At 51.1% G+C, this 27,123-nt stretch overlaps 1 protein-coding gene across 2 annotated transcripts in view; it reads right to left on the bottom strand.

Moving 5' to 3' along the window:
* Positions 1 to 22,262, bottom strand: part of H6PD (hexose-6-phosphate dehydrogenase/glucose 1-dehydrogenase) — a 40,123-nt gene extending 17,861 nt beyond the window's left edge. The window contains exons 1-3 of one of the 2 annotated variants that reach the window (XM_020882264.2): positions 21,812 to 22,262; positions 6,358 to 6,994; positions 4,780 to 4,897 (exon numbers count right to left, since the gene is read on the bottom strand). In XM_020882264.2, coding sequence (XP_020737923.2) covers positions 4,780 to 4,897; positions 6,358 to 6,994; positions 21,812 to 21,816 — 760 coding nt within the window. In that variant the 5' untranslated portion in view covers positions 21,817 to 22,262. Of the gene's footprint in view, positions 1 to 4,779; positions 4,898 to 6,357; positions 6,995 to 13,393; positions 13,614 to 21,811 lie in introns of those variants that run through there. The other variant, XM_020881552.2, reaches the window with a different exon arrangement.
* Between the last annotated feature and the right edge of the window lie 4,861 nt (positions 22,263 to 27,123).

The following is a 27,123-nucleotide window of genomic DNA, read 5'->3' as shown; positions in this document are numbered from 1 at the left end:
GTGAGAGAGAGAGAAAATATTAGGTGAAGAATGGACATGAGAGAACTGGAGATCAATTACTGTCTTTATATAACCCAACACAAGTCACCTACAAGTCACCTGGTGCCCAGAGAGCCAGAGAGCTGCTGCTTCCCCTCCCAGCCCACTTGGAAGGAGAATGGCAGTCTCCATTTGAAGAGCATTTTCATGTGCATTATCTGACTTAATCCTTAAAACAATCCCAAGGGACAGGTAATGGGGATGGCCATCACTATGCAGAGGGGCTGCCGAAGATGCAGCCTTCAGATCTTAGATCAGAACCCCCTCCCGCTGCCTCCCCTTGGTGGGAGATTTGGACTTTCCCAGCAAAGAAAAAACAAAACGAAAAGCTGGCTGCGGTCTCTACCAATAGGTTCTGGGACCGCTAAGAATGAAAACGGGGAGAGGGCAAAGGAGAGAGCGGACCGACGGGCTGGAGGCCCAGCAGCGGCTCTGGGCTCACCTTGAGGACACTGGGAGGGGCGCCGGCCCTGCTGAGCAAGCTGCCAGCACCCCCCTCCACCACCCCCCAGACACCAGGCCAGGAGACAGGACAGCTGCAGTGTACCTGGAGATGCTGGCTGCCTCGGTACCTCAGTGAGGGGTACGGAACAGTCACTCCAAGCCTCAGGGTGACCAATGTCAGATCGGGGACCCCACCAAAAGCAGGGACAGCCACACGGTCCTTAGGAAAGCTCCCTCCTTCCTCTTGCCAAAAAAAAAAAAAGGAGAGCCCTTCAGCCAGAGGGGAACCGGGGTGGCAGAGAGATACCCGGGGCATGTCTGGCAGGAAGGCCAACTGCCGGGGACTTGGACAGACTGAAGCTGCGGGCGCAGTGGTTAGGAGCCTGGGTTCTGGGGTGCCATAGACCTGGGACCCCCTCCCTGCACTTCTAGGTGGGGGGACGGCAGCCCCGTGAGGACAGCCCCCCTTTCAGCAGAGCCCATCCCAGTGGCTGTGAAGAGGGCAGGTGGGGGTCACCTCCACACACGGGCTAGCGGCCCAAACAATGTCACTCCCTGGATGACCCAGAGGGCTGCCTTGGGAGACCCCTGGAGCGGGGGGTTGGCCAGGGCTTCTGTGACTCTTAGGACGGGACTTCCAAGAGGGGTGGCCCAGACAAGGATGAGAGGGAGCTGGGGCTGCAGGAGGACCGTTCCCCTCCCCCGACCTCCTTTATTCCCCACTCCTGCCTCTGCAGCAGCCTCAACTGCAGCGAACTCCTCTGGGCCAGAGGCTGCGGCAGGAGAGGAGAAAAAAACCTCTCACAGCAGGCGGGGAGGCACGGAGGGAGGGAGCCAGGGGACGGGTGGGGGTGGGGTAGGGTGGAGGAGACATCCAAACCCCCGTGCTGCTCAGACGTCCCCACTCAGGGTCTGTCTGGGACCAGGCCTGGCCCGTAGCCCCTTCCCTTCTAGCACTTAGGCCACAGTCTAGGAGCGGGGTCCCTCGGGGGCCTCCTGGCGCAGGAGTGAGTGAGGGGGGTGCGGGAGGGGAGAAGGCCCCCACACTCTGTCCTTCTGCTTCACTGTCAGACCACAGGGCTGGGACTCCTGCCTGGACGCTTGCTGGCCGCCCTCGGCCTCACTGCAGCACCGTGCCGGCTGAGCTCACAGGACAGCAGGATGCTGTGACCTCTGGCAGGGCGGGCAGTCTCCTCCTGAAGCTTCCTACCCCCAACCCCAGGGGGAGGCACAACCACGACCCTGGTCTGCTGGACACAGGGTTACTGGCCATGGTGGGGTGACTGCAGGATCCCCAGCTCCTGTCCTCTCTCTCCAGCCTGAGCTTGAGTCCAGCAGGGCCCTGAAGCAGATCCGGACGGGAGAGGATCAGTGCCGGGGACGCACAAGGGCCCTCCCTTGGGATGCAGAGAACGCTTGTTCTTCTGGGTCCCCTAGCCCCCAGGGAGAGAGACAAGACAGAAGGAGAGGGAGGGAGAAGGAGAAACAGAGGCACAGGGAAGAGAACCCCCAGTTCTGGCTGTTCCCGAGGACCCAGGTTCACAGCCCCTCGCTGAAGGGATGAGCACAGAGGCAGGAAGTCATCCCACCCTACACCGTCAGGCCTGTGTACACACCTGCCAGGGAGATGCGGCACCCAGGACAGCTGCTGTGCTGCTGGCCACCTCTGACAAGGAGAGCGGTCTGAACCAACCCTGCCCTGGCTGTGAGCCCCGCACATCTGGTGGGTCCCCGAGGCCTGCCCTGCTCTGGACCCAGTGAAGCAGCATGTACTCTGGAGCTGGCAAAAATAAGACTCACTGCTCAGAACCCACACCCCAAAGGCAATCGGGCTGGTGCTCTGGTCCCACATAGCAGCCCTGAAGGCAGAGCCACAGGCCGCCCTCTGCTCTAAACCTCAGCAGTCATACTAGCAGTCAAACCCAAGATTCTCCCTGCCATGGGCTTGCCATGGCTAACAGATCTGCTCAGACCTTGGCCTACCTTTCTGTCTTCCTTTCTCCGACATTCAAAGGCACCTTTGCAAGGAAGGGCCTTTGCCTAGCTCCTGGCTTCATATGGATTCTACAAATGACATCAAATATCAAGAAGGATGGTTCCAACACTTTGGCCACCTCATATGAAGAGCTGATCCATAGGAAAAGACCCTGATGCTGGGAAAGATTGAAGGCAGGAGGAGAAGGGGACGACAGAAGATGAGATGGTTGGATGGCATCACCGACTCAATGAACATGAGTTTGAACTAACTCCGGCAGATAGTGAAGGATAGGGAAGCCTGGCGTGCTGCATTCCATGGGGTCCAAAAGAGTTGGATGGGACTTAGTGACTGAACAACAACAACCAAGAACGACGGGGCAGGGTGGAAGAAATAAGAAGCAACAGCACCAATTGGTGACTCCAGACATCACAGGGTAGGACTGGGGAAGGAGCTGCCAGAAATGGGGGAGGAGAGGAGCCCCAGTGTCACATCCAGGCAGAGAGGGGCTGGCCCCCACCCGCCCCCAGCCAGGCGCTTGGCACCAGATCTGTAGGTCATCTGTAGGTCATGTCTCTGCGGATGAAGCCAGGGCACGGCCCAGCCCTCAGTCCTGCCAGGACAGGAGGCACACACAGGCCCCAGGCGGAAACCCACAGCCTGAGCCCCTGCTAAGGACAGGAGAGGAAATCTGGAAGGCCTGAAGAGAGCCACAAAGGCTCACTGCAGTGGGGAGGGCACCCTTTTCTCACACAGGCTCCAGACAGAGAAGCCCAGCTCCTCTTTAGGACGGCAGGGCCCTTGGAAGCTGGCTCCTGTCTGGTACCCTAGCCCACCGTTCCTCCCACCTGGCCCTGGCAGCACCATCTGCATCATTCATTCTGGAGTCTGTCCCAATATATATCCCCAGGTGAACCCATGAGGCATCAGGGGACAGCAGGCAGCTGGGTCCCCATGCCTGAACGCCCCCCCCCAAAACCCACCCAGAGCTTCCAGCACTAAACCCATGTCAAAGGGGAAAGGGGAGAAAGCTGACAGGAGGAAAGGAGCGGAGAAGAGACACAGACCTCCTGGGCCCCTTCTAGGCCCAAGGGGTCTGGGGCCCACCTTTCTGCCCAGGCCCACACTGAAGGGTGGGACGGCGGCCTAGGGCTGCAGCACGCAGTTGGGGGATGAGCTGGCTGCAATGGTGCAGAGCCTGGGGCTGGAGCCAGACTGCCTGGACGGGGACCCGGCTACACCATATCCGGCCGTGACCTTGGGCTCATCACCAAACTTCATCCGTAGGTGGAGGCTAATAATAGCGCCCTTCCCATTTGGCTATTGGGGCCTCAGGACATGGTAAGAACTAGCTTTTACCATTGTGGTAAAACAACTGAAGCTCCGAACACACAGAGCCAATGCTCACGAGATGTGATGGAGTCACAGAAAGCCAGGGCTCAAGGGGCCTCAGCTGCTGAGGTTGACACAGTTGGTGGCCACACAGACGAGGGACAGGATGCAGCGAGGTCACTCGGGGAAGAGACGGGTCTGACATGCAGGAGTCCTGACTCCCAGGTCAATACTGCTGATTCCTGCAGTGTTCGGTCAGCACTTCCCAGGTGCGGGCCAGATGCCACGAGAAGGTGGCCTGAAGCCTCCAGTCCAGTGGGACAGACAGACAGACGGGGGACTGAGACGAGGCCATGGAGGGACAGGGAAGGGAGGCGTGTTCATGTGAAGTGTGCAGCAGGAGTGGACCTTGTTGGGACACTCAGCAGGGCCTCCCTGACAATGCAACCACTGAGCTGAGAATTAATGAACCGCAAGGATGGGAGGTAAAGAGAAGAGAGGAGATGAAAGCAAAGGGGGCTGCTGCTATAAGCAGAAGCCTGGGAGCCCTGCGCGCTGATGGTTTCCACCACACTCAACAAGGAAGCCAGCTTACCTCCCAGGGTTTACTGCCAGCCAGCATTTCAGTGCCTTGGCCAAGTCTACATAACCCAACTACATGCTCCCTAAGAGCAGCCGTCACCATCTAGGACTTGCCTGCGGGCCCCCTGGGGTATGGCATGGCCCAGAACTGGGCACACACAGGCCCTGAAAGGAGACTGCACACCAGCGAAATCTTCTAAGCAAGCACTGGAGGAGAAAAATGGCAACCCACTCCAGTATTCTTGCCTGGAAAATCTGATGGACAGAGGAGCCTGGCGGGCTACAGTCCATGGGGTCTCAAAAGAGTTGGACATGATTTAGTGACTGAGCACGCACACACACAGCACTGGCCATGGCGCGGGGGCCAATGCCAAACCACTGATGCAGGGCGGGGACCGCTCACGCACCTTCCGCGTCCAGTGTCTCCTTCATGACGACCTCCACCCGCTCCACGTGGTGCCGGTTCCAGAGGCCGTCCAGGGCCGCACGGTTCTGGTCTCGGAAAGGCAGGATCTGGGCCACTACCTGCCACGGAGGAAGACTGCAGAGCTATGGGTTTCTCTGGGGACCAAGAGGGAATCCTGACCCCAAGGAAGGGCCTGCAACCTCTCCATCCCGCTCAGAGGAGACACTCTAGGGAGCAAAAGTCCCTGGATGCCAGGCCTTCACAGCCCAGTAAGGACTCAAGAACCTCTCAGTGACCTCCACAGGGTTAGCAGCCTTTTTTAGATTCTCTACCTTCTATTGATGCTTCTGAACTGTGGTGTTAGAGAAGACTCTTGAGAGTCCCGTGGACTGCAAGGAGATCCAATTAGTCAATCTTTAAGGAAATCAGTCCTGAATATTCATTGGAAGGACTGATGCTGAAGCTGAAACTCCAATACTTTGGCCACCTGATGGGAAGAACTGACTCATTGGAAAAGACCCTGATGCTGTGAAAGACTGAAGGCAGGAGGAGAAGGGGACAGAGGATGAGATGGTTGGATGGCATCACCGACTTGATAGACATGAGTTTGAGCAAGCTCCGGGAGTTGGTGATGGACAGGGAAGCCTGGCATGCTGCAATCCATGGGGTCGCAAAGAGTCAGAGACGACTGAGCAACTAAACTGAACTGATCTTCTATTACCATCCATTTTTAATAAAAGAAAGGTGTTTTAACACTAAAATTGGAGCAAGAAAAGTTTCAAATTGAATACCATCCAGTATTTTTTTTTAATATAATTTTCCCCTAAACAAGTGAAAACCTACCAGGACAGGCATTGGTCTAAGGGCTTATCTTTGGAACACTGCAGCTCCAAAGAGAACTGGATGTAAGGTGATGCCTCCACCCCAGATGACTCCGTGATGACCCCAACGTGGCCCTGGGCCCATGGCCTGGTCAGGGCCAGAGAACACACGTGCTCGTGTGTTTTCTGCTCTGGTTTCCAGGAAGAGGTGTCCTGAGGGGCCCTGAGGGTCTGCTCAGATTGAACTGGCCAGCTGACCAGCCTCACCCAGGAGGCCAGCCCCTTGCTTCACCATAGGGCCTAGAGGAGAAGCAAGGACTCAAAGAGTCCCTATCCTGTTTTAAGATCTTGTCACCAGGCTTCTGACTCAAAACAGAACTTGGAAAGGAAAAGGTGTTGAGAAAAGGCAGATGGATACGGAGTAATGTGGTTAATTCTAATTCTCACAGCATGCCCACCCAGAAGCCGGGCCCAGACCCCAGAGTCTCAGGGCCCCCTCGGTACAGAACACGGGGCCATGCTGAGGAATCAGAGCCCAGACCCAGGCTGGGAAACAGAAGATAGGATATAAAAATAACAGGATACATGGGCAAGGGCCAAGCAGTCCTGCCGCTTCCATTCACCTCCTGCCCAGAGTCAAGATGACCATGGGAGCCCAGATCTCACAATGCCTTCGGGGCCAATTCCACACTCAGTGGTGCACAGGGTCTTACCTACCCCAGCTCCCTCTACCCTGCAGGCTCCGGGCTGCGGCTCACCTGCTTGCCCAGGTAATGGTCCACCCGGTACATCTCCTCTTCCCGGAAAAAGCTCCCCAGTTCTGCGGCCAGCTGCTGGGCAGAGTGGAGGTCATGGCCAAAGGGTTTCTCAAGCACGACACGCAGCCAGGCACCGGGGCCTGGCCGGCAGCTGCTGTTAATGTTGCGGGCGATGTCCACGTAGGCAAAGGGCGGCACTGAGAGGTAGAAAATTCGGCCAATCTCCCGGAGGCCTTCGTGCTCGACCTGGGCCTCGATGTCCTTGCTCAGGGCCAGGTAGTCCTTGGGCGTCTTCAGCTGGCGGTACTCACTCAGCTGCTGGAACTGAGCCTTTAGTTCAGCACAGTGACCCGGGGCCATGTCCCTGGGGCAGGACAGGGACTCCAGGACCTTGGCGATGACCTCTTGGCCCTGCTCGGTGCTCGTCAGAGCGGTCCCGTGGAAGCGAAAATGGTGGCCCTTCCCCACCTCCTCCAGGTACAGATGGAACAGGCCCTGCCACAGGTACTTTCTGGCCAGGTCCCCGGTGGCTCCCAGCAGGATGATGGAGACCTGTCCGGGGAGATCCTGGGCCTGCAAGCTGCTGAGCAGGGCCACGCACACAGCCGCCATGAGCATCTTCCAGATGCCTGGGCACCTAGGAAAGACAGAGAAGCAACAAGGAAGGATCAGACATGGCTCGATGGCTTCGATGTTGGGGGGGGAACACATCCCTAGGTTATCAAACATTTCCTGCCTGGCAAGGAACAGCCACCTGTTTCACAGGAAAATGTGTCAGTCGCACAGCTTCCCTCTCCCTCCTCACAGCCTGGCTTCTGTGCCAAGCAGCCAGTGGGCCAGGAGCCTACCCTGTAAGCAGAGATAACGCCACTCGCTGGAGGGGGGCCGTTCTGTGCGGGAGCGGCAGCCCCCAGGGAGGCCCCAGCGTGGTCGTGCGCTTGGAGCCGTCCACTCTACGATGAACACCAGTCTTGTCCATCAGCATGGGTGGCCGGGGTCATCAGAGCAGCAGGCCATGGTCCTAGATGACAACCTGGAGCTGGGGGGACATTGTCGCCCCCTCACTTCTCTGTCTGCTTTTCCTGTATCTATTGGACTCCAAGCACAAAGTGACCACTAACATTTTTTTTTTTTGGCCGCTCAGCATGCAGGATCTTCCCTGACAAGGGACAGAACCCATCCCCCCTGCACTGGGAACACAGAGTCTTAGCCACAGACTGCCAGGGAAGTCCACAAAATGACCACTAATCATTGCTGCAGCACTGTGATCAAAAACTTGGATTCTGGAACCAAGTGAGTTTGACTCCCAGCTCAACCCTGAACTTGAACAATTATTTAACCTCTGTACCTCAGTTTCCTCATCAGAAACGAGGGTATTCATGGTACCTACACCAGAGGGCTGTTAAAAGAAGGAAATGAGTGACTGCTGAGAATGTCTTGGACAATGCCTACCACCTATTAAGCACTAGATAAGTGGTGGCTATCATTATGGGACTAGGACGGGTTAGCATACATTATAGTGTATGTTAATAGCATCAAACCCTGAATGTTTGATGCTGCATGTGCCAAACACTGAGCTAAATATTTCTGTGCATCAGATTTCCCTGAATCCAGACAAGAGCCTTGCAGAGAACCAGCAGAGGGGGGACTTCCCTGGCTAAGACTCTGAGCTACCACTGCAGGAGGCCCAGGTTCAATTCCTGGTCAGGGCACTAGGTCCCACACGCTGCAAATAAGAAGTCACAAGCTGCAACTAAAGATCCTGCATGCTGCAACAAAGATCGAAGTTCGCAAGTGCTGCAACTAAGACCCAGCGCAGCCAAATAAAGAAATATTACAGGAAAAAAAGAACCAGTGGAGGAGTACTATCACAGTCCCCTACTGCTAGAGACAGACAAGCTGAGGCTCAGGCAGGTGAAAGTCCTGTGGTGAGAAAGTGGGGGAAGCCAAGCAGGCATCCGGCTCCTTGACTTCAGAGCTGATGGGCAGGAATTACACACTACGGTCTCCCTGAGGTTAGTCTAACTTCTTGGCTGGTTTTCAGTCTAAACTGAAGCAGCTGACATGCAGGAAAGGCAAGGCCCCAGACTTGTCACTGACGCAAGGAGGGTTTACTTTCTCTGGCTTTCTGTTCAGACTGAGGCTGTAGGGCTGGATATGTTCAATTCTCACTCCCTGGCTCTCCTATTCTCCAAGTCCCTGCCAAGGCCAGTGCTTTGGAGGAAAGACAGAAGGAATGGAGAGGAACGTGACACGGCTCTCAGACCCAGGTCGGGGCCTGGGGCCCAGCCTGGGGTATGGGAGGACTGAAGAAGGAATGAGGATGACTGGCTTGGCACTGATTATATGGCAGGTGCTCTCCCCATAAAGGGTTAACACAGTCTTCAACAATGAGGTGCCAATCTGGTTATGCAGATGGGGAAACTGAGGTTTAAAGAGACAGAAGGAATTCCGAAAAGGCCCTGCAGACCTCCCCTCACCCCAACACCATTCGCTGTATTGAGGGACCAGATCTGTCCCCCACTCTGACATCAGACCCCTCCCCTCACTCTTCCCTTCCCTTCTTTCCCCACCTCTCTTGAGATTCATCTCCAACATGGCCTCAGTTAGCGGTCAAACCAAGATGAGGACCCAGCAACAGTGTCTGCACCAGAATCTATAGGACACCAGACCTTCCCGTCATGGGAGGTCTAACTGAAGGACCAAGGGACCCAACGCACGGCACCCCCAGCCTCCTCTTCCACTGTCCATTATCAGCACTCGTGCCCGAATTCAGACCACGGGGCCATTCAACTTTCTTCTTCTGCTTTCCAATCCCTATCCTTGGCCCATCAAGCACTTCCTTCTTAACTGGCAAACCGCCCCTGTTTGGAGGGAAGGAAAAGCTGCAAGGTCAGTGCGGGAAAGAGGCAGCAAGAAATCTGAAGCCCAGGGAACAGCCTGGAGAAGGAGAAGCCGCCAGCTGGCAGCTGCGTCTCGGAGCTCCTGATCGGACACTGGCAGCCAGAGGTCTGGACAGGCCTGTTGAGGCAGGTGAGGGAGCTTGGAGGGCCATCACTGCTACCTCCACCCCAGGAGATGGCAGAAAACCTGAGCCAACCCCCAGACCTCCACTTAACCCTGTTCTGACTCTGAAGTCTGCTGCAGTCTTCTCTGCCCAGCCCTCTCTGGGCTCCCAGAGCTCAGGTTAGATGCCCTTATCTCTTGCTTACATCCCCAGCCTCCTTTAAACAAATACACATCAGAAATATCAGTTATTGCAACACGGCCGCTTACTCTGTGATTGCTAAACAACCAGGGAACAACCCTTTCCTAAATGAGTCAGGAAGGGAGCAGTCCTGAGCGTTTGCTTTTCTTATTACCATGTTTTTAACCTTAACAGTGTTTCTCAAACTTCAATGTGCTTATGAATCTCTTGGAGAATTCTTTCAAAAATGCAGATTCTGGGGCAGAGGGTCTGGGGATGGGGCCTAAGGTGCTGAAAGCTGGCCCAAAGAGACCACCGAGAGAAGCAGGGTCTGGAATGCTGAGCAGTGAAGCCGAGTCAGGGCCAGTGTCAGAGGAAAGCATCAGATCTGATTCGGCTGCAGGGTTTTCAAAATACATGTGCATGTATATGTGTTAAGTTGCTTCTGTCGTATCCAACTCTTTGCAACCCCATGGACTGTAACCCGCCAGGCTCCTCTGTCTATGGGATTCTCCAGGCAAGAATACTGGAGTGGGTTGCCATCCCCTCCTCCAGGGAATCTTCTCTGACCCAGGAATTGAACCCGGGTCTCGGCACTGCAGGGAGATTCTCCAGGAAAGCCCCCTCAAAATGCACATTCCTGCCTCCTACTGCCTTCGCCAGGACAGTGAACCTCTGACCCCAGTGGGCCCAGGGCAGGTGCAAACATGGGCATTTCAAAGCTACCTTGAATTTTGGCAATGGACCCATCCTCCTTCAAAACCTGGTTACTGATAACCTCGAGCCTAATAAACCTGACATCTACCTAGTAGTCAGCGTGTGCCAGACGATGTAAACACAGTCTCAACCTTCCTTCCACACAGCGCTGGGAAGGAGTCCTGCAAGGATCCCATTTCACAGATGAGCAGACAGCAGGCCAAGTCCACTGTCCAGTTCCAGAGCCTAAGGCCCCAGGTGCTGTGTGAAATGGCTCCCCGAGTCGAGTGGAGGAAGGTGGCCTTTGGGTCAGAAGACCTGGGCTTAAGGCCACGTCCGAGCTCTGCGTGATCCAATCAAGTCACCTGTCAGTCCTCACCTATCAAAGGGGCTAATACCCCCCAAACTAAATGGAGGTTTGCAAAGACTAGCTGAGATGACACCAGTGACAAAAACCCTATACAAATGCTAAGTTAGACTTCCCTGGTGGTCCAGTGGCTAAGACTCCTCACTCTCAAAGCAGGGGCCTGGGTTTGATCCCTGATCAGGGAACTAGATCCCACATGTCACAACACACACCCAGTGGGTGTGTGTGCACTCAGTCACTTCGGTCTTGTCTGGCTCTGTGTGACCCCATGGACTGTAGTTCACCAGCTCCTCTGTCCATGGAATTCTCTAGGCAAGAATACTGGAGTGGATTGCCATACCCTTCTCCAGAAGACTCAGGACAGCTAAATGTACATATAATATATATTGGGTTTCCCAGGTGGCGCAGTGGTAAAGAATTAAACTGCCAATGCAAGAGACGCAAGTTTGATCCCTGGATCGGGAACATCTCCTGGGGGAGGAAATGGCAACCCACTCCAGTATTCTTGCCTGGGAAATCTCATGGATAGAGGAACCTGGTGGGTTACACTCCACGGGGCTGCAAAGAGTCAGACATGACTGAGCACACACACACTGCATGCATACACACACACATATAAAAAGCCAACAACAACAAAAAGCAAATGCTAAGTTAATTAATGTAGAGTGCACCCTGCCCCTGCCCAGCACGGCATCAGGCTGCTGCAGCTGCCAGGAAAACCTGTGCTGCTCTCTCCTCTCAGGAGCTCCAGAGCACAGCCCTGCAGACAGTACAGGACACACCCAGATGTCTATGCAACACACCCCCCCCCTCCCCCGCCTGCCCTTATACCCTGAGTAGATAGGTACACAGGTATAGAGATGTCCTCTCTGTTGCCCCAACAGAGGAATAAACAGGTTCTGAGAAGTCCAATTACATCAAAGTCAAGACCAGGCTCCTAGCCCCTGGAGCAGAGGTAACAGGGATAGAGCCTCCATGGCCACCTGTGGCCTAAACTGCTCTCGGGCTGCAAACCTCTTCTTCTAAAGGATTTTCTGAAAAACTTTCTCCTGCTTCCTTGCCTCCTCTGAGAGCAATGGGCTACGAAATACATCTCCTAAGATTACATACTTGAACTTGGCCAAAAAAACACAGAAGTGGCATTCCAACGGCCAATCCTGCTATGAACTGCATCTATGTTTAATTAATAAATAAGAAAACCATGAGTGCAATGTATGACCCACCGGACAGGAGGACAGTGTATTCAACTGCGGACTGGAACATGTGGTGATTAGTACACAGAAAAATCTAAACATCTTGTAACCTTGAACTTGCATGTTCCTAGCTGGGAACTGCAGTTTCCCCACCTGTGAAGAGAGGCAGCTAGAGGAGTTCGACAGCACTTTCCTCCCAGGAAACTGTTTTCCAAGGAAAGGAGATAACCTCTCTATTATGTGGGAGATGGCCATCACCTTTCTAAAGGCAGTTTAGGCCAGGAAATACAGGACTGAAGTAGAAAGCATGGTACTGATAACTGGGAGTCACTCAGAAGTTAAAAGACCAAGCTCTCTGAAGCTCTAACTTCAGTGTGTGGAGGATGCAATCTCATTTACAATTATTACTCCAAATACTTGCCAGCAGCATGCACATCCGTGCATGCTAAATCACTTCAGTTGTGTCTGAATCTTGTTCAACCCTATGGACCAGAGCCTGCCAGGCTCCTCTGTCCATGGAATTCTCCAGGCAAGAATACTGGAGTGGGTGCTAGAGAGGGTGTGGAGAAAAGGGAACCCTCTTACACTGTTGGTGGGAATGCAAACTAGTACAGCCACTATGGAGAACAGTATGGAGATTCCTTAAAAAACTGGAAATAGAATTGCCATATGACCCAGCAATCCCACTCCTGGGCATACACACCAAGGAAACTAGATCTGAAAGAGACATGTGCACCCCAATGTTCATCGCAGCACTGTTTATAATTGCCAGAACATGGAAGCAACCTAGATGCCCATCAGCAGACGAATGGATAAGGAAGCTGTGGTACATATACACCATGGAATATTACTCAGCCATTAAAAAGAATTCATTTGAATCAGTTCTAATGAGATGGATGAAACTGGAGCCCATTATACACAGTGAAGTAAGCCAGAAAGATAAACACCAATACAGTATACTAATGCATATATATGGAATTTTAAAAGATGGTAACAATAACCCTATATGCAAAACAGAAAAAGAGACACAGATATACAGAACAGACTTTGGGACTCTATGGGAGAAGGTGAAGGTGGGATGTTCTGAGAGAACAGCATTGAAACAAGTATACTATCAAGGATGAAACAGATCACCAGCCCAGGTTGGATGCATGAGACAAGTGCCCAGGGCTGGTGCCCTGGGAAGACCCAGAGGGATCGGATAGGGAGGGAGGCGGGAGGGGGGATCGGGATGGGGAACGCATGTAAATCCATGGCTGATTCATGACAGTGTATGGCAAAAACCACTACAATATTGTAATTAGCCTCCAACTAATAAAAATAAATGAAAAAAAAAATACTGGAGTGGGTTGTTGTGCCCTCCTCCAGCGGATCTTCCTAACCCAGGGATCGAACCCACGTCTCTTACATCTCCTGCTTTACCACTAGTGCCCACTTTGCTACAAAGTGAGGTGTGGCGGAGGCTTTTTCCAGGGTGTGACAGGCTCATCCAAGAGTCGGGACTGGACAGGCCCATGTCCAGAGTCCAGAGCACCTCTCGCTGCCCCCAGCTCCAGGGTGAGGGGTTCCTACTGGACCTTCTGGGAGACTCACCTTTTAAAGTGAGGCTCTGCTAACATCCCCAAAGCTGCAAGCGTGGACGTGGCCAGCCAGAGGGTATGGACCAGAAGCAGGGTTCCCGAGCGAGAGAGGCAGACGTGCGGCGCACCCAGGACCAGTCTCGGCACAGCCCCGGCCTGGGCGGGCACTTGGGTGGCAGAGCCGGTTCTGGGAAACCACAGGAGGAAGCAGCTCTGACCCTCTGGCCCCAGCAGGCAAGGGGCAAGAGAAAGGAGCCAGGAGGTGGACGCTAGCAGTTGCTGGCACTCTGTCCCTTCCCTGGTGACACATCCACACCTTTGACCTCTGCTTTCTGTTTGCCAGGCAGGGGGAAGAGGAATTTTCTTCAAATCACAGCTCATGAGCTTGGCACTTTTTACAAGAGTGTGTGGGAGTGAAACAAAAGTTCAAAGTGAAGAGGAGTTTTTGCTGAAGTACAAGGGGATGTGCCAGTCCCTTCTACACTCGCCAGCTCCAGTATGTTTCCCACACTCTCTCCTCTGTTCTCTGGGCCTTTTGTACAGACACCCCTATGTGGAGGTAAGTCGAACCCATCATCATCAACTGTGACCTGCATTAAACCCCTTGGAGCTAGACAAGGGACAGAACCCCAAGATCGGCTCTGAGACCACTTCCCCCCCGCTAAACTCATAGAATCCTTATTCCCATCACCTCGTGAGGTCAATCTTTGGTCCCTGTAATTCAAATGGTGTGTGAGAGCCATCACATATCTGCATAAGAGATTCAATTCCTAAATTTTCAGGAATTTGTCAAGTCAGATGTTAAACACGGCCCCTATTAAAACTGAATTACACAAGTTCAGAATCAAAGAAGCTATATTTAAAAACAAAGATATTAAACACTCAATACTCCCTAATTGATTTACTTCATGTTACTATTATCTATGCTCTTGACATTATTTAACCTACTGCATCTGTTGTTCAGTCACGAAGTCATGTCCAACTCTTTGCGAGCCCATGGACTGCAGCACACCAGGCTCTTCTGTCCTCCACTCTCTCTCGTAGTTTGCTCAAATTCATGTCTATTGAGTCAAGTGACACCATCCAACCATCTCATCCTCTGCTTTCCCCTTCTCCCTTTGCCTTCGATCTTTCCCAGCATCAGGGTCTTTTCCAATGAGTCAGCTCTTCGCATCAGGTTGCCAAAGTATTGGAGCTTTAGCATCAGTCCTTCCAATGAATATTCAGGGTTATTCAATGAATATTCCTTTAGGATTGACTGGTATCTATAAGGTGAAGGTATTCTGTAATGGCGTGCTTGAAACTGGCCGGCGTGGGAACATTTATTTATGCGGCAGGTGTTGGCAAATGCTATCAAGCTGGCTCCTGGCCACCAACTGCCACCTCTTCCAGAGGATGGTAAACATTTACCAACACACCACTGCCTGTGCACCAAGCCGTTATTTCCAGTCTGGACTTTCTCCCCCTAAACTCAGTCTCACACAGTCAACTGCAATGACACCAACAGCTGGGTGTCTACAAGACGTACCACATTCAAAACAGACACTTATCTCCCAAACGCTCCAAACGCAGATCGCCCATCCTCAGTAAATGGAAACTCCCCCCTTCCAGGGGCTCAGGCCAGAGACCTTGGGGCATCCGATGTGACAGCAAGTCCTGTGGTTTCTGTCACCAACATTTACCTAGAATACAACTACTTCTCACCATTCTCACCACATTCTATCTCTCCACTCTGGTCCTAGCCACCATCACCTTTGTGTGAAACCACCTCCCTGGCCTCTCATTTCCATCTTTGCCTGAACCCAGGAGTCGGAGTGCTCTGTGGTCAGATCCTGTCCTTCTGTTCGGTGGCCGGCAGGGTCTATACACTCTGGCCTTCCATCTCTTACCTCTTCGATCTTTTCTCCTACACTCTGCCCCTCTCTGGGCTCGAGCCACCCATCCTCCTGCCCCAGGGCCCTTGTACTTGCTGTTCTCGCTGCCTGACCTACTTTTCCCTGCAGATGTCCACGTGGCTCACTCCCTCACTAATTTCAATTCTTTGCTGAAATGTCACCTCAGTGAGGCTTTCTCAGCTGACTCTCTGTAAAAGTGTAAACCTCCAACCCTCATCTCATCCCCTGCTTTATGTCTCCCCATAGTACATATCTGCATGTGATAAGCAGATTTTTTTTGTTTATCGTCTATCACCCCTCCCCTCAAGAACCTATAATTAAGTGCCTATGACGACATGGGTTTTTCTGTTTTGTTCACTGCCTATCTCCAGTATCCAAAACAAGGTCTGGGGCTTCCCTAGTGGGACAGTGGATAGGAATCTGCCTGCTAAAGCAGGGGACCCAGGGTTCGACCCTTGATCTGGGAAGATTCCTCACGCCCACAGGGCAACTAAGCCTGTGCTCCACAGCTACTGGGTGCTCTCTCCCTAGAGCTCGTGCCGGGCAACAAGAGAAGGCCCTCGCCCAGCAACGAAGATACAGCACAGCCAAAATTGGTTAATTAATTTTTAAAAAGAGCGGGGCCTGGCCCACAGAAGGTACGCAATAAACATTTGCTGAATGAACAAATAAATCCCATTTGCCCAAGACCACTGTCAACTCTGTATGGGCGGCCCTGTGTGGACGCTGAATCTCTAATGGTGACCTTAAGCGCTGTGACACAGCACACATTAGCAGCAGCTCACTATCGGAAATGATACTATGAATAATAAAAGAGACATTTATAGAGCATTTAACTAAATGCAAAATATTGGGCTAAGAGCTTCACATGTGTCACGTCATTTAATACTTGCCACAGCTTATGAGGTAGGCGGCTTCCCAGGAGGCGCAGTGGTAAAGAATCCACCTGCCAATGCAGGAGACACAGGAGATGCAGGTTCGATCCCTGTGTTGGGAAGATCCCCTGGAGAAGGAAATAGCAACCCACTCCAGTATTCTTGCCTGGAAAATTCCACGGGCAGAGGAGCCTGATGGACTATAGTCCATGAACAAGGTTGCCAAGAGCTGGACACAACTGAGGATAGAACAGCATGAGGTAGGTACTATTATTGCGCCCATTTTTAGAATGAGAAGAGAGGAAACTAAGGTGCAGAGAGAGAAAATAACTTACTGAAGGTCAGGCAGCTTAGAGGTGACAGGACTTGAATCAAGGCAGTCTGGTCCAGCACCTTCTTCCCACCTACCTCTAAAATGTGTGACATGGAGTAGGAAATGGCAATCCCCTCCAGTATTCTTGCCGTCTTGCCTGGAAAATTCTGTGGACAGAGGAGCCTGGCAGGCTACAGTTCATGGAGTCACAAAGAGTCAGACACGATTGAACACAAAGACCCACCCTAAATCCAGGGTGATCTCATCTAAACATCCACAATTACATGTGCAAAGATCATTTTTCCAAATAAAGTCACCTTTGCAGGTTCTGGGGTTACAATTTGCGCACACCTTTGGGGGCCACTATTAAGCCTGCTGCTATGTGGTAAGAAAAAAAAAAATGTGTGACTACAACCCCAAATAACAAATTTAAAACACTGTTTTAGAGGAACTTCCATGGTGGAGTGGCTAAGACTCCACAGTACCAATGCAGGGGGCCCAGGTTCCACCCCTGGAAGGAAAACTAGATACCACATGCTGCAACTAAGAGTTCGGAGGCTGCGATGAAGACTGAAGATCTTCGAGCCACAACTAAGACCCAGTGCAGTCAAATAAATATATAAATACACATTTTTCAAAAAGACTAGGAAAAAAAAAAGCCAAAAACAACATTGTTTTAGTGGACACAGATTCTGCTCCCTTCCAAGATCAGAATTACAGTGGTCTAAACACTCCCATAAGCGACCCAAACTGGTCAGCAGCTCTGCTTCCTCAGGTCAGGTTGCCCTGACCACCAACTGCTGTGAATGGCCTTGGCCTCCAATGTCCACTCTAACAGTGATTCACTCACCTCACTTCTGACATCATGAGGACACTGCATTTAAGGCTGAGTTGCTGTGTTAAAACCTGAAAGGCCCTTGTTGGGGGAGGGGGGAGGCCCTCCTTTCTGGGATCTTAGCTACTTAGTAGCTATGTGACCTTATATAAGTTATTTAACCTCTTCCAACTTCAACTATCAATTATACTTAAGCCAAAGGAACTATGGCATGGCAAAGCCTGATGCCATCCACAGGTGGAATATTTGCGCTGCTAGGTATCTGTCTCGTTTCAGACTGTGGCCACATCTGTGTCATGGGAGACCTCTATAGAGGTGTCCTGGCGCCATGGCTCCCTTCCCCAAGTCGCGTGAGAGGCATGGGAGAAGAGAAGCTAAAGGCAAAGTAGAAAAGGAAAGATATACCTATATGAATGCAGAGTTCCAAAGAATAGCAAGGAGAGATAAGAAAGCCATCCTCAGTGATCAATGCAGAGAAATAGAAGAAAACAATAGGATGGGAAAGACTAGAGATCTCTTCAAGAAAATCAGAGATATCAAGGAAACATTTCATGCAAAGATGGGCACAATAAAGGACAGAAACAGTATAGACCTAACAGAAGCAGAAGATATTAAGAAGAGGTGGCAAGAATACACAGAAGAACTATACAAAAAAGATCTTTATGACCCAAATAACCACAATAGGGTGATCACTCACCATCCAGAGCCAGACATCCTGGAATGCAAAGTCAAGTGGGCCTTAGGAAGCATCACTCCAAACAAAGCTAGTGGAGGTGATGGAAATTCCAGTTGAGCTATTTCAAATCCTAAAAGATGATGCTGTGAAAGTGCTGCACTCAATATGCCCGCATATTTGGAAAACTCAGCAGTGGCCACAGGACTGGAAAAGGTCAGTTTTCATTCCAATCCCAAAGAAAGGCAATGCCAAAGAATGTTCAAGCTACCACACAATTGCACTCATCTCACATGCTGGCAAAGTAATGTTCAAAATTCTCCAAGCTAGGTTTCAACAGTACGTGAACTGAGAACTTGAAGATGTTCAAACTGGATTTAGAAAAGGCAGAGGAACCAGAGATCAAATTGCCAACATCTGCTGGCTCATCAAAAAAGAAAGAAAGTTCCATAAAAACATCTACTTCTGCTTTAATGACTACACCAAAGCCGTTAACTGTGTGGATAACAACAGTGGAAAATTCTTAAAGAGATGGGAATACCGGACCACCTTACCTGCCTCCTGAGATCCCTGTATGCAGGTCAGGAAGCAACAGTTAGAACTGGACATGGAACAATGGACTGGTTCCAAATTAGGAAAGGGGTACATCAAGACTGTATATTGTCACCCTGCTTATTTAACTTATATGCAAGTACATCATGCAAAATGTGGGGCTGGATGAAGCACAAACTGGAATCATGATTGCCAGGAGAAACATGAATAACCTCAGATATGCAGATGACACCACACTTATGGCAAGAAGTGAAGAGGAACTGAAGAGCCTCTTGATGAAAATGAAAGAGGAGGGTGAAGAAGCTGGCTTAAAACTCAACACTCAAAAAACTAAGATCATGGCATCCGGTCCCATCACTTCATTGCAAATAGATTAGGAATAGAAACAGTGACAGACTCTATTTTCTTGGGCTCCAAAATCACTGCAGCCATGAAATTAAAAGACGCTTGTTCCTTGAAGAAAAGCTATGACCAACCTAGACAGCATATTAAAAAGCAGAGACATTACTCTGCCAACAAAGGCCCATCTAGTCAAAGCTACGGTTTTTCCAGTAGTCATGTATGGATGTGAGAGTTGGATCAAAAAGAAAGCTGAGCACCAAATAATTGATGCTTTTGAACTGTGGTGTTGCAGAAGACTCTTGAGAGTCCCTTGGACTGCAAGGAGATCAAACCAGTCAATCCTAAAGGAAATCAGTCCTGAATATTCATTGGAAGGATTGATGCTGAAGCTGAAGCTCCAATACTCTGGCCACCTGATGTGAAGAACTGACTCACTGGAAAAGGCCCTGATGCTGGGAAAGATTGACGGCAGGAGGAGAAGGGGAAAACAGAAGATAAGATGGCTGGATGGCATCATCAACTCGATGGACATGAGTTTGAGCAAGCTCCGGGAGTTGGTGATGGACAGGGAAGCCTGGCATGCTGCAGCCCATGAGGTTGCAGAGTCAGACACGACTAACTAACCAACCTCAACCACAGAGTGGGAAAACAAGTCGATAAGAAACACAAAAGGAGACAATCCATACAAAGCACCCGGCACGATGCTTGGTATATAGTAAGCATCCAATAACTGTTAGCCACTGTCATTATTAAACCAAGAGCATCATGAATTAAGTGGCGTTTCTTGCTTGTCTCTTGGAACTGCTGGGAAACCAACCGACTTCACACAGCAGGAAAAAACGCCAATGAACAGCTCACTGACAACGTTGTGAACTTCCAGTCATACTGATGAAAAGTCAAAGGGCTATAAAGCTGAGAGGGCTTCCCAGGTGGCTCAGAAGTAAAGAATCTGCCTGCTAATGAAGGAGACGTGGGTTCAATCCCTGGGTCAGGAAGATCCCTGGAGAAGGAAATGGCAACCCACTCCAGTATTCTCGCCTAGGAAATCCCGTGGACAGAGGAGTCTGGTGGGCTAGAGTCCACGGGGTCACAACGAGTTGGATGTGACTTAGCAACTAAATAGCAACAGTGGCATAAACCTGAGATGGTTAAAAAAGTCTCCACCCCAGCCCATAAGGGGTTTATAATCCAGGCCAAAGAATACAGCAGTAGAGCAAACCTCTAACTCTGCAGCCCTGGGACTTTCACTTAACTGTTCAGGGCCTTTTCTCCAGCTGTAAGATGGGTAACATTCACCTCATTTTAATGTCTGGCCAAAAGAAAAAAAACCAAACAAACCCAGATCGTGGCTGTGAAAATACTTTGGGAGGCAATGCTGGTAAGAGGTCTCATAGACAAAGAGCCACCCAACTCCCAGCTCAGGGTAACAGAAAGCAAAACCAGACTTCCTGCTCTGCCTGTGGGTTAGGGACTGGCAGAATCCATAGTGAAATCTGGCAACAAGCAATGACATTTTTCCTTGTTCAAATTCCATCAATAAAATGAGAAGTGGGTAGGGACTTCCCTGGTGGCCCAGTGGCTAAGCCTCCATGCTCCCAATGCAGAAGGCCAGGGTTCCATCTCTGGTCAGGGAACTAGATCCCACATGCCATGACTAAAGATCTAGCATGCTTCAACTAAGACCTGATGCAGTCAAATAAATATTTTTTTAAGAAAATGAGAAGTGGATTAGCCACAGATGACCAAAGGAGCCTCTTGGTTTCCCTTTGCCCACAGATTTGACAGTTTCCCCTTTAAAGGGCCTAAAACCATCCCACAATAGTAAATTTTATTAGTCTTTGGATAAAATAACTTGAATGCCTGCCTGGAGTGTGTATCTGCTGAGCAGCTATGTACCTCAAAGAAAGGGTTACATAAAAAAAAAAACACTGCCTAAAAGTGAGCTCTGCTCATGCCAAACACTGAGCATTTTCCTCTCAGGTGCTCCTAAAACTTGCCAGAAGGTTAGCCTCCTAAGCTCAAACACTCTATGCATCACTATAGAGTACGTACTAACTAACGTTTCGGACTCTTTTACAACCCCATGGACAGTAGCCCGTCAGGTTCCTCTGTCCATGGGACTTCCCAGGCAAGAATACTGGAGTGGGTTGCCATTTCCACCTTCAGGGGATCTTCCCCACCCAGGGATCAAACCTGTGTCTCCTGCATTGGCAGGTGGATTCTTCACCACTGAGCCACCTGGGAAGCCCCAGTTAGTGTAAAACATAGTTTAAAATACACCCAGTCTTTGAAGGTTTCCCGCGCTGACTACCTTTCAGGAGCCACAGGGCTGCCTAGGGGACAGTGGGGTGGGTGGGCAAGGAATTTCAGCTTATGACTTCTCCAGAAGTTCTCACTTCCGTTTAAACACTCAAGTTTGAGTGCGCTGATTTTCAGGGGCCCAGACAGGTCTGCTTCTGGAAAACCATTCATTGGATGGATGTATTTGAAACGCTGATGGAAACCTGAGCGCTAGCGCCAAAGATTAAGCCGATCCCCAAGGGAGGTGGGAGTTGGGGTGGGGGGCTCCAATTTCTCCTCTCACTGAACTGAATTCCAGAAAGTCCAGGAAAAGGAGACGCCGCTGGCCCCTCCGGACCAGCCTCGACGGGGCCTGGCTGCCTCCAGCTGGACCGCCACCACGCAGCACTGCCACGCCAAGGCATCTGAGGAACAGGAAGTGAATAATTTATTTTGCGGAAGGAACGCGGGGAAGAGAATTGGGGCAGGTGGGTGGTGGCTGGGGTGACTCTTCCCAATCAAACGCCCGAAGATTTTACAGCCACGCGGGGCTGGACTCCCGGGCCTGCGGGTTCGCAGGGGCGGGAGCGCGCAGCCGCCATCCGGCTGTAAAAGACTCCTCCTGCGGCCCAAGAAGCCGGAGAGAAAGCGGGGGAGGCAGCTTACTTCATCACGCCCGTCAGAGTCGGCCGCTTCTCCGGGAAACGTCGGGGGCGGCGCGGGCCGCGCGGTGCTGCTGGCCGGGCTCAGGCCAGGTCGGTGCCCGGCGCATTCTCTTCCGCCCGCCCGGCCAGCCCCGACAGGTGCGCGTCACGCGGCCCCGCGCCTAACGCGCACTCGGGTTTCGCCAGCGACGCCGGGGGCGGCGAGCGGGGGATGGGGGACGAGGCCGAGTCCGGCCGGACCGCCCGGTCCCGACCCAACCCGAGACACGTCAGTGTCCCGGAGCGCGGCTGACCCTCTGGGCCTGGGCTTCAAACCCCTGCGGCCTCGGCGCGCGCGCAGTGGGGCCCGGGCCCTGGGACGCGCGCGCGCAATAGGGCCAGGCCAGGGGCGCGCAGAGAGGGGCCCCCGGGCCCAGGACGCGCGCGCGCTCAGCAGGACCGGGCGAGGGGCGCGCGCAGTGGGGCTGAGCCGGGGCTGGCGGCGGAGGCGGAGACGCAGGCGACACCACGCCCCCTAGCTCGGGTCGCTAGGGGTTGGCGGGCGGGCCCCTCTCAAATGTTTCCCTGGTTCGCGTGGATGAGCTGGTCTTAAGAGCGAAGTGAGCGGGCCTTTTTCTGCGTCTCTGGAATCTCTCGTGCGTCGTAGGGGCCGGGCCGCCTTCTTGGACACGGGAGGGCCGAGGGAAGTCGTTGTGTGGTGGAGCCGAGTTGCTGGCTCCTCGTCAGATTCTGGCACAAGCCGTGGGACCTGGAACTGAACACTTGACCTTCCTAGGCCTCGCATTTCTCCATCTGTAGAAGGAGCAGCATGGTGCCCCGCATTTTTAATCTCCAGAAGTGATTTAGGGGTGGGAGAACAGGCTGCCTGTGCTCGTGTGACCTTGAAGACACTGCGTGCTGCGTGCTAAGTCACTTCAGTCGTGTCCAACTCTTTGCGACCCTATGGACTGTAGCCCATTAGGCTCCTCTGTCCATGGGATTCTCCAGACAAGAGTGGACTGGCAACCCTGGACTGGTTTGCCATGCCCTCCTCCAGGGGATCTTCTCGACCCAGAAATCGAGCCTACGTCTTCTGCGGCTTCTGCATTTCAGGCGGATTCTTTACCGCTGAGCCATCCACCTATGATAAGTGCTCAGCAAGTGGTAGCTTGCACCTCTGGGGCTTTATTAGCAAGACAGTGGATGGGAAGAAGACCTTATCTATAGGATGATGGGGTGATGATAAAGCAGATGACCGGTGAAGCGCCTCTCAGCACTCAGTGGATGGTATGCCAGTCCTTTGCCCCGTTCTTCGCCATGATCACGCTGTGCCTACCCTCACCCTCACCTTGGTGATCACTTTTATCCCAGCTCTACACTCCTGCCAGTGCCCCAGTGGGGCCATGGCCATCAGAAAAGCAGCTGCTTCTTCCTACTTCTCAGCTGACCCTGGGTGACCTTGAGTTAGCCCACGACCACCCAGGACCACCTCCTGGACATAGCTCCTCCATCCCATGCCCATTCCTGAGCATTTTAGCTCTTTCCCTTTTTTCAGACCCACCTTTATCCCATCCCAGACACAGGAGAATACCTGGTCACCTATGCTGAGGAGTGTGGGACCACCCAAGGGGGGGCATTCTGACCAGAAAAAAAAAAAAAACTTTTTTTATTTCATGAAGGTTCCCCTAGAGGTAGGAATGTCAGGAACTAGCAGAAGGAACTTGGCAGTGGCCAGCAGGACTAAGGAGGGCCAACAGGCATGATTACCACACAGGATATTAAGCAAGAGGGTTCCAGGAAGGGTGGGGAGCCAAGGGGGGCTAGGCCCCATGGTCACCAGGGCCAGGGGCCATCTGGGGGCCTGCAGAGAGCTGCTGGATGTCAATGAAGACTTGGCCATGCTGGGTGGGAACTGTGGGGAGAGTTAAGGAGCCAGGTCCCTGCCAGACTGCCTCCACAGCTGGAAGTGGGTAGGAGGGTCTAGGGCAGGGGCCAGCCAAATCATATTGGACAATGCCAGGACTCAGTCAAGAGCTCTTCCCACACTCATGGCCTTTGGCGCACTGTGCAGTCACATACCATGTAAACCCAAGCCGAAGGAGGTACAGATGGAAGAAGGCAGGTGCCCAGAGACAGATATGAGCAGAGGGGACGTTTCCCAGATCACTGTACAGATATCATGAGAATGATCTTCAGTTACCTCTAGAACATCTTTAAAAACACCCCATGGGCTTCCCTGGTAGTCCAGTGGTTGAGAATCCACCTATCAATGCAGGGGACATGGGTTTGATCCCTGGTTGGGAAACTAAGATCCCACGTGCAACAGGACAACTGAGCCCACGTGATCTAGAACCCCAGCTCTGCAACACGAGAAGGCACCGCAATGGAAGGCCTGAGCACTGCAACTAGGGAGTAGGCCCTGCTCACTGCAACTAGAGAAAGCCTGCATGCAGCAGTGAAGACCCGGCACAGCCAATCATAAATAAATTCATTAAATAAAATTTAAAATTTTTAAATAAATGAGAACATCCCAAAGCCAAGTCACCTATAAGCAGCTTATTAAGAAAATCCTTGTGTCCACATAGGTGTCAGTGGGGTGGATCAGGGGAGTAACATGAAGTGAGTCTAGAGCATCACAGCACTTCTCCCTAATGAGAGAAGTACTTCCACACCCACACATAGTTGAGATGTTTTCATTTCTCTGCCCTCCTCCCTGTCTTGGAGTCCTATCTCATCTCCTGACTCTGTTCCTCCTAGTCTGATCTGAACCATTACTTTGCTTTCTTTCCATCATGAAAACAATTTGGTCCCATGATGCTTTCAAACTGTGGTGCTGGAGAAGACTCCTGAGAATCCCTTGGACAGCAAGGAGATCAAATCAGGCAATCCTAAAGGAAATCAACCCTGCATATTCATTGGAAGGACTGATTCTGAATACTTTGGCCACCTGATGCAAAAAGCCAACTCATTGGAAAAGACCCCTGATGCTGGGAAAGATTGAGGGCAGGAGGAGAAGGGGGTGACAGGATGAGATGTTTGGATGGGATCACCAACTCAATGGACATGAGTTTGAGCAAACTCCAGGAGGTAGTGAAGGACAGGGAGGCCTGGCATGGTGCGGTCCATGGGGTCACAAAGAATTAGACATGACTTAGCGACTGAACAACAAGGTTGTTGTTGGTGGTTTGGTTGCTCCCCAAACCAAAAATCTCAAACTTTGTCCATGGGACTTTGTGATGAGCTTCAGCACCTTGGGATACTTGAAGCTTTTCTCACTTCTATGCTAACAGAAGCTGCAAGGCCACATGACAAGATACTCCACATCCTGAGGGACCAGGTGTACCCAAAACTCTCTGAAGGAAGCCAGAATAAAGGAATGATGCCCCATGGAGGGGAGGGTGTCCTGGGACCCAAACTGTGTCTGCCAAGGAGCGCCCTGGAGCTCTGTTTGAGTTTTGTTTTGTTTTTTTCTTTCTAAACTGTGGGGTAGGCAGAAGTCAGGGTTAATTCACCCTGCTTCCCAGATGTGGAAAGTGAGACCTGGAGAGATGAATGACTCACCAAAGAGGGCAGAGGAGTTAGAAATAAAATCATGTTACAGTTTCTATTTTGGGGCAGCAGTCACTAAGTGAGCTCTACTCCTTCAGTCTTTGCATGGGGTAGGGAGGAAAGAACAGGTGTTGTGGATTTTCAGCCACGAGTACATCTTTTCCTCCCCAGTCATGAGAAAGACTAGCACTCTTTTCTTGTTTTAAATATTGGCTTATTAAAGTCTACATAAAGTAACAGCTACATGTTGGTTTTCTATTGCGGCCATAACAATTGACTACCATTTAGTGGCTTAAACAAAACAAATATGTTATCTTACAGTCCTATAGGCCAGAAGTCTGATGTGGATCTCACTGGGCTAAAACCAAAGAGTTTCAGTGCTGTGTGCCTTTTATGAGGAGCCCTTTCCTTGTTCATTTGGGTGCAGAAATCAGATCCTTGTGGTGTTAGGACTGAGATTCCTGGTGCCTTGGTGATTGTCAGCCGAGGACCATTCCTAGCTTCTAAAGACTTGCACATTCCCTAGCTTATGACCCCTTTCCTCAGTCTTCAAAGCCAGCAATGGCAGGTCAAGTGCTTAGCATCTCTCATCCTTACTGTCAGGTTCATTTCTTTGATGGATCTGGAATCGGACTTCTGCTTTTAAGGATTCATGTGATTAGACGGCGCATTTGTGTAAACCAGGATCATCTCCCTCAACTCAGAGTCCATACCTTTAATCATACCTGCAAAGTCCTTTTCGCCATATAAGGTGGCATACTCACAGACTCCACACACTGGGGCTTAGACAGCTTTAGAGAGTCATAATTCTGCCTACCACAAATTATGAATTCACAGATTCTCAAACCCTCTTGATTTTCCAGGATTTTCATCACATGATTTTTTTGGTAAGAGTTATACTGTGATATAATTCGCATGCTACACAATTCATCCATTTAAAGTGTACAATTCATTGTTTTTTATATAGCCACAGAGTTGTGCACCCATCACCACATCAGTTAAGAACATTTTAATCACCCCAACAGGAAACGATGTACCTGTTGGCACTGACTCCCTATTTCCCCTCAGTTCTCTCAGCCCTAGGGAACACAAATCTACTTTCCGTACCTGTGGATTCTCCTACACTGTGTATTTCATATAAAGGGAATCATAGAATATGTGGCCTTTAGGGCTTCCCTGGTGGCTCAGCTAGTAAAGAATCTGCCTGCAGTGTGGGAAACACAGGTTCAGTCCCCGGGCTGAGAAGATCCCCTGAAGAAGTGAACAGGCTCCAGTATTCTGACCTGAAGAATTCCATGTACTGTACAGTCCATGGGGTCCGCAAAGAGTTGAATACAACTGAGCGACTTTCACTTTCACATGACATTGAGCATCTTTGCATGTGCTTATTGGCCATTTCTTATTAGAGAACTATCTAGTCATAATCTTCACCCATTTTCAAGTGGGTTCTTTTACCATTGAGTTGTTAGAATTCTTTATATGTGCTCGACATGGGCCCCTTACCAGATTTGCAAAAATTTTCTCCAGTTCTGTGGGTTATATTTTCACTTTCCTGATGATATCTTTTGTAGCATAAGAATTTTTTTTATTCTGATGTCCAGCTTATCTATCTTTTTTTGGTTTGTTGCTTGTGCTTCTGAAATCATATCTAAGAAGGCTTTGCCTAGTCCAATACCATGAAAATGTATGTTTGCATGTTCCTCTAAAAGCTTGTTTTAGCTTGTATGTTTAGGCTTTTGATTCATTTTTGGTTAATTTTTGTAGATGATGTGAGAGGAAGGAGGT

This window comes from Odocoileus virginianus, chromosome 11 (assembly GCF_023699985.2).
Source record: "Odocoileus virginianus isolate 20LAN1187 ecotype Illinois chromosome 11, Ovbor_1.2, whole genome shotgun sequence".
Classification (NCBI taxonomy): Eukaryota; Metazoa; Chordata; class Mammalia; order Artiodactyla; family Cervidae; genus Odocoileus; species Odocoileus virginianus.
This window is presented reverse-complemented; position numbering and strand designations above follow the sequence as displayed.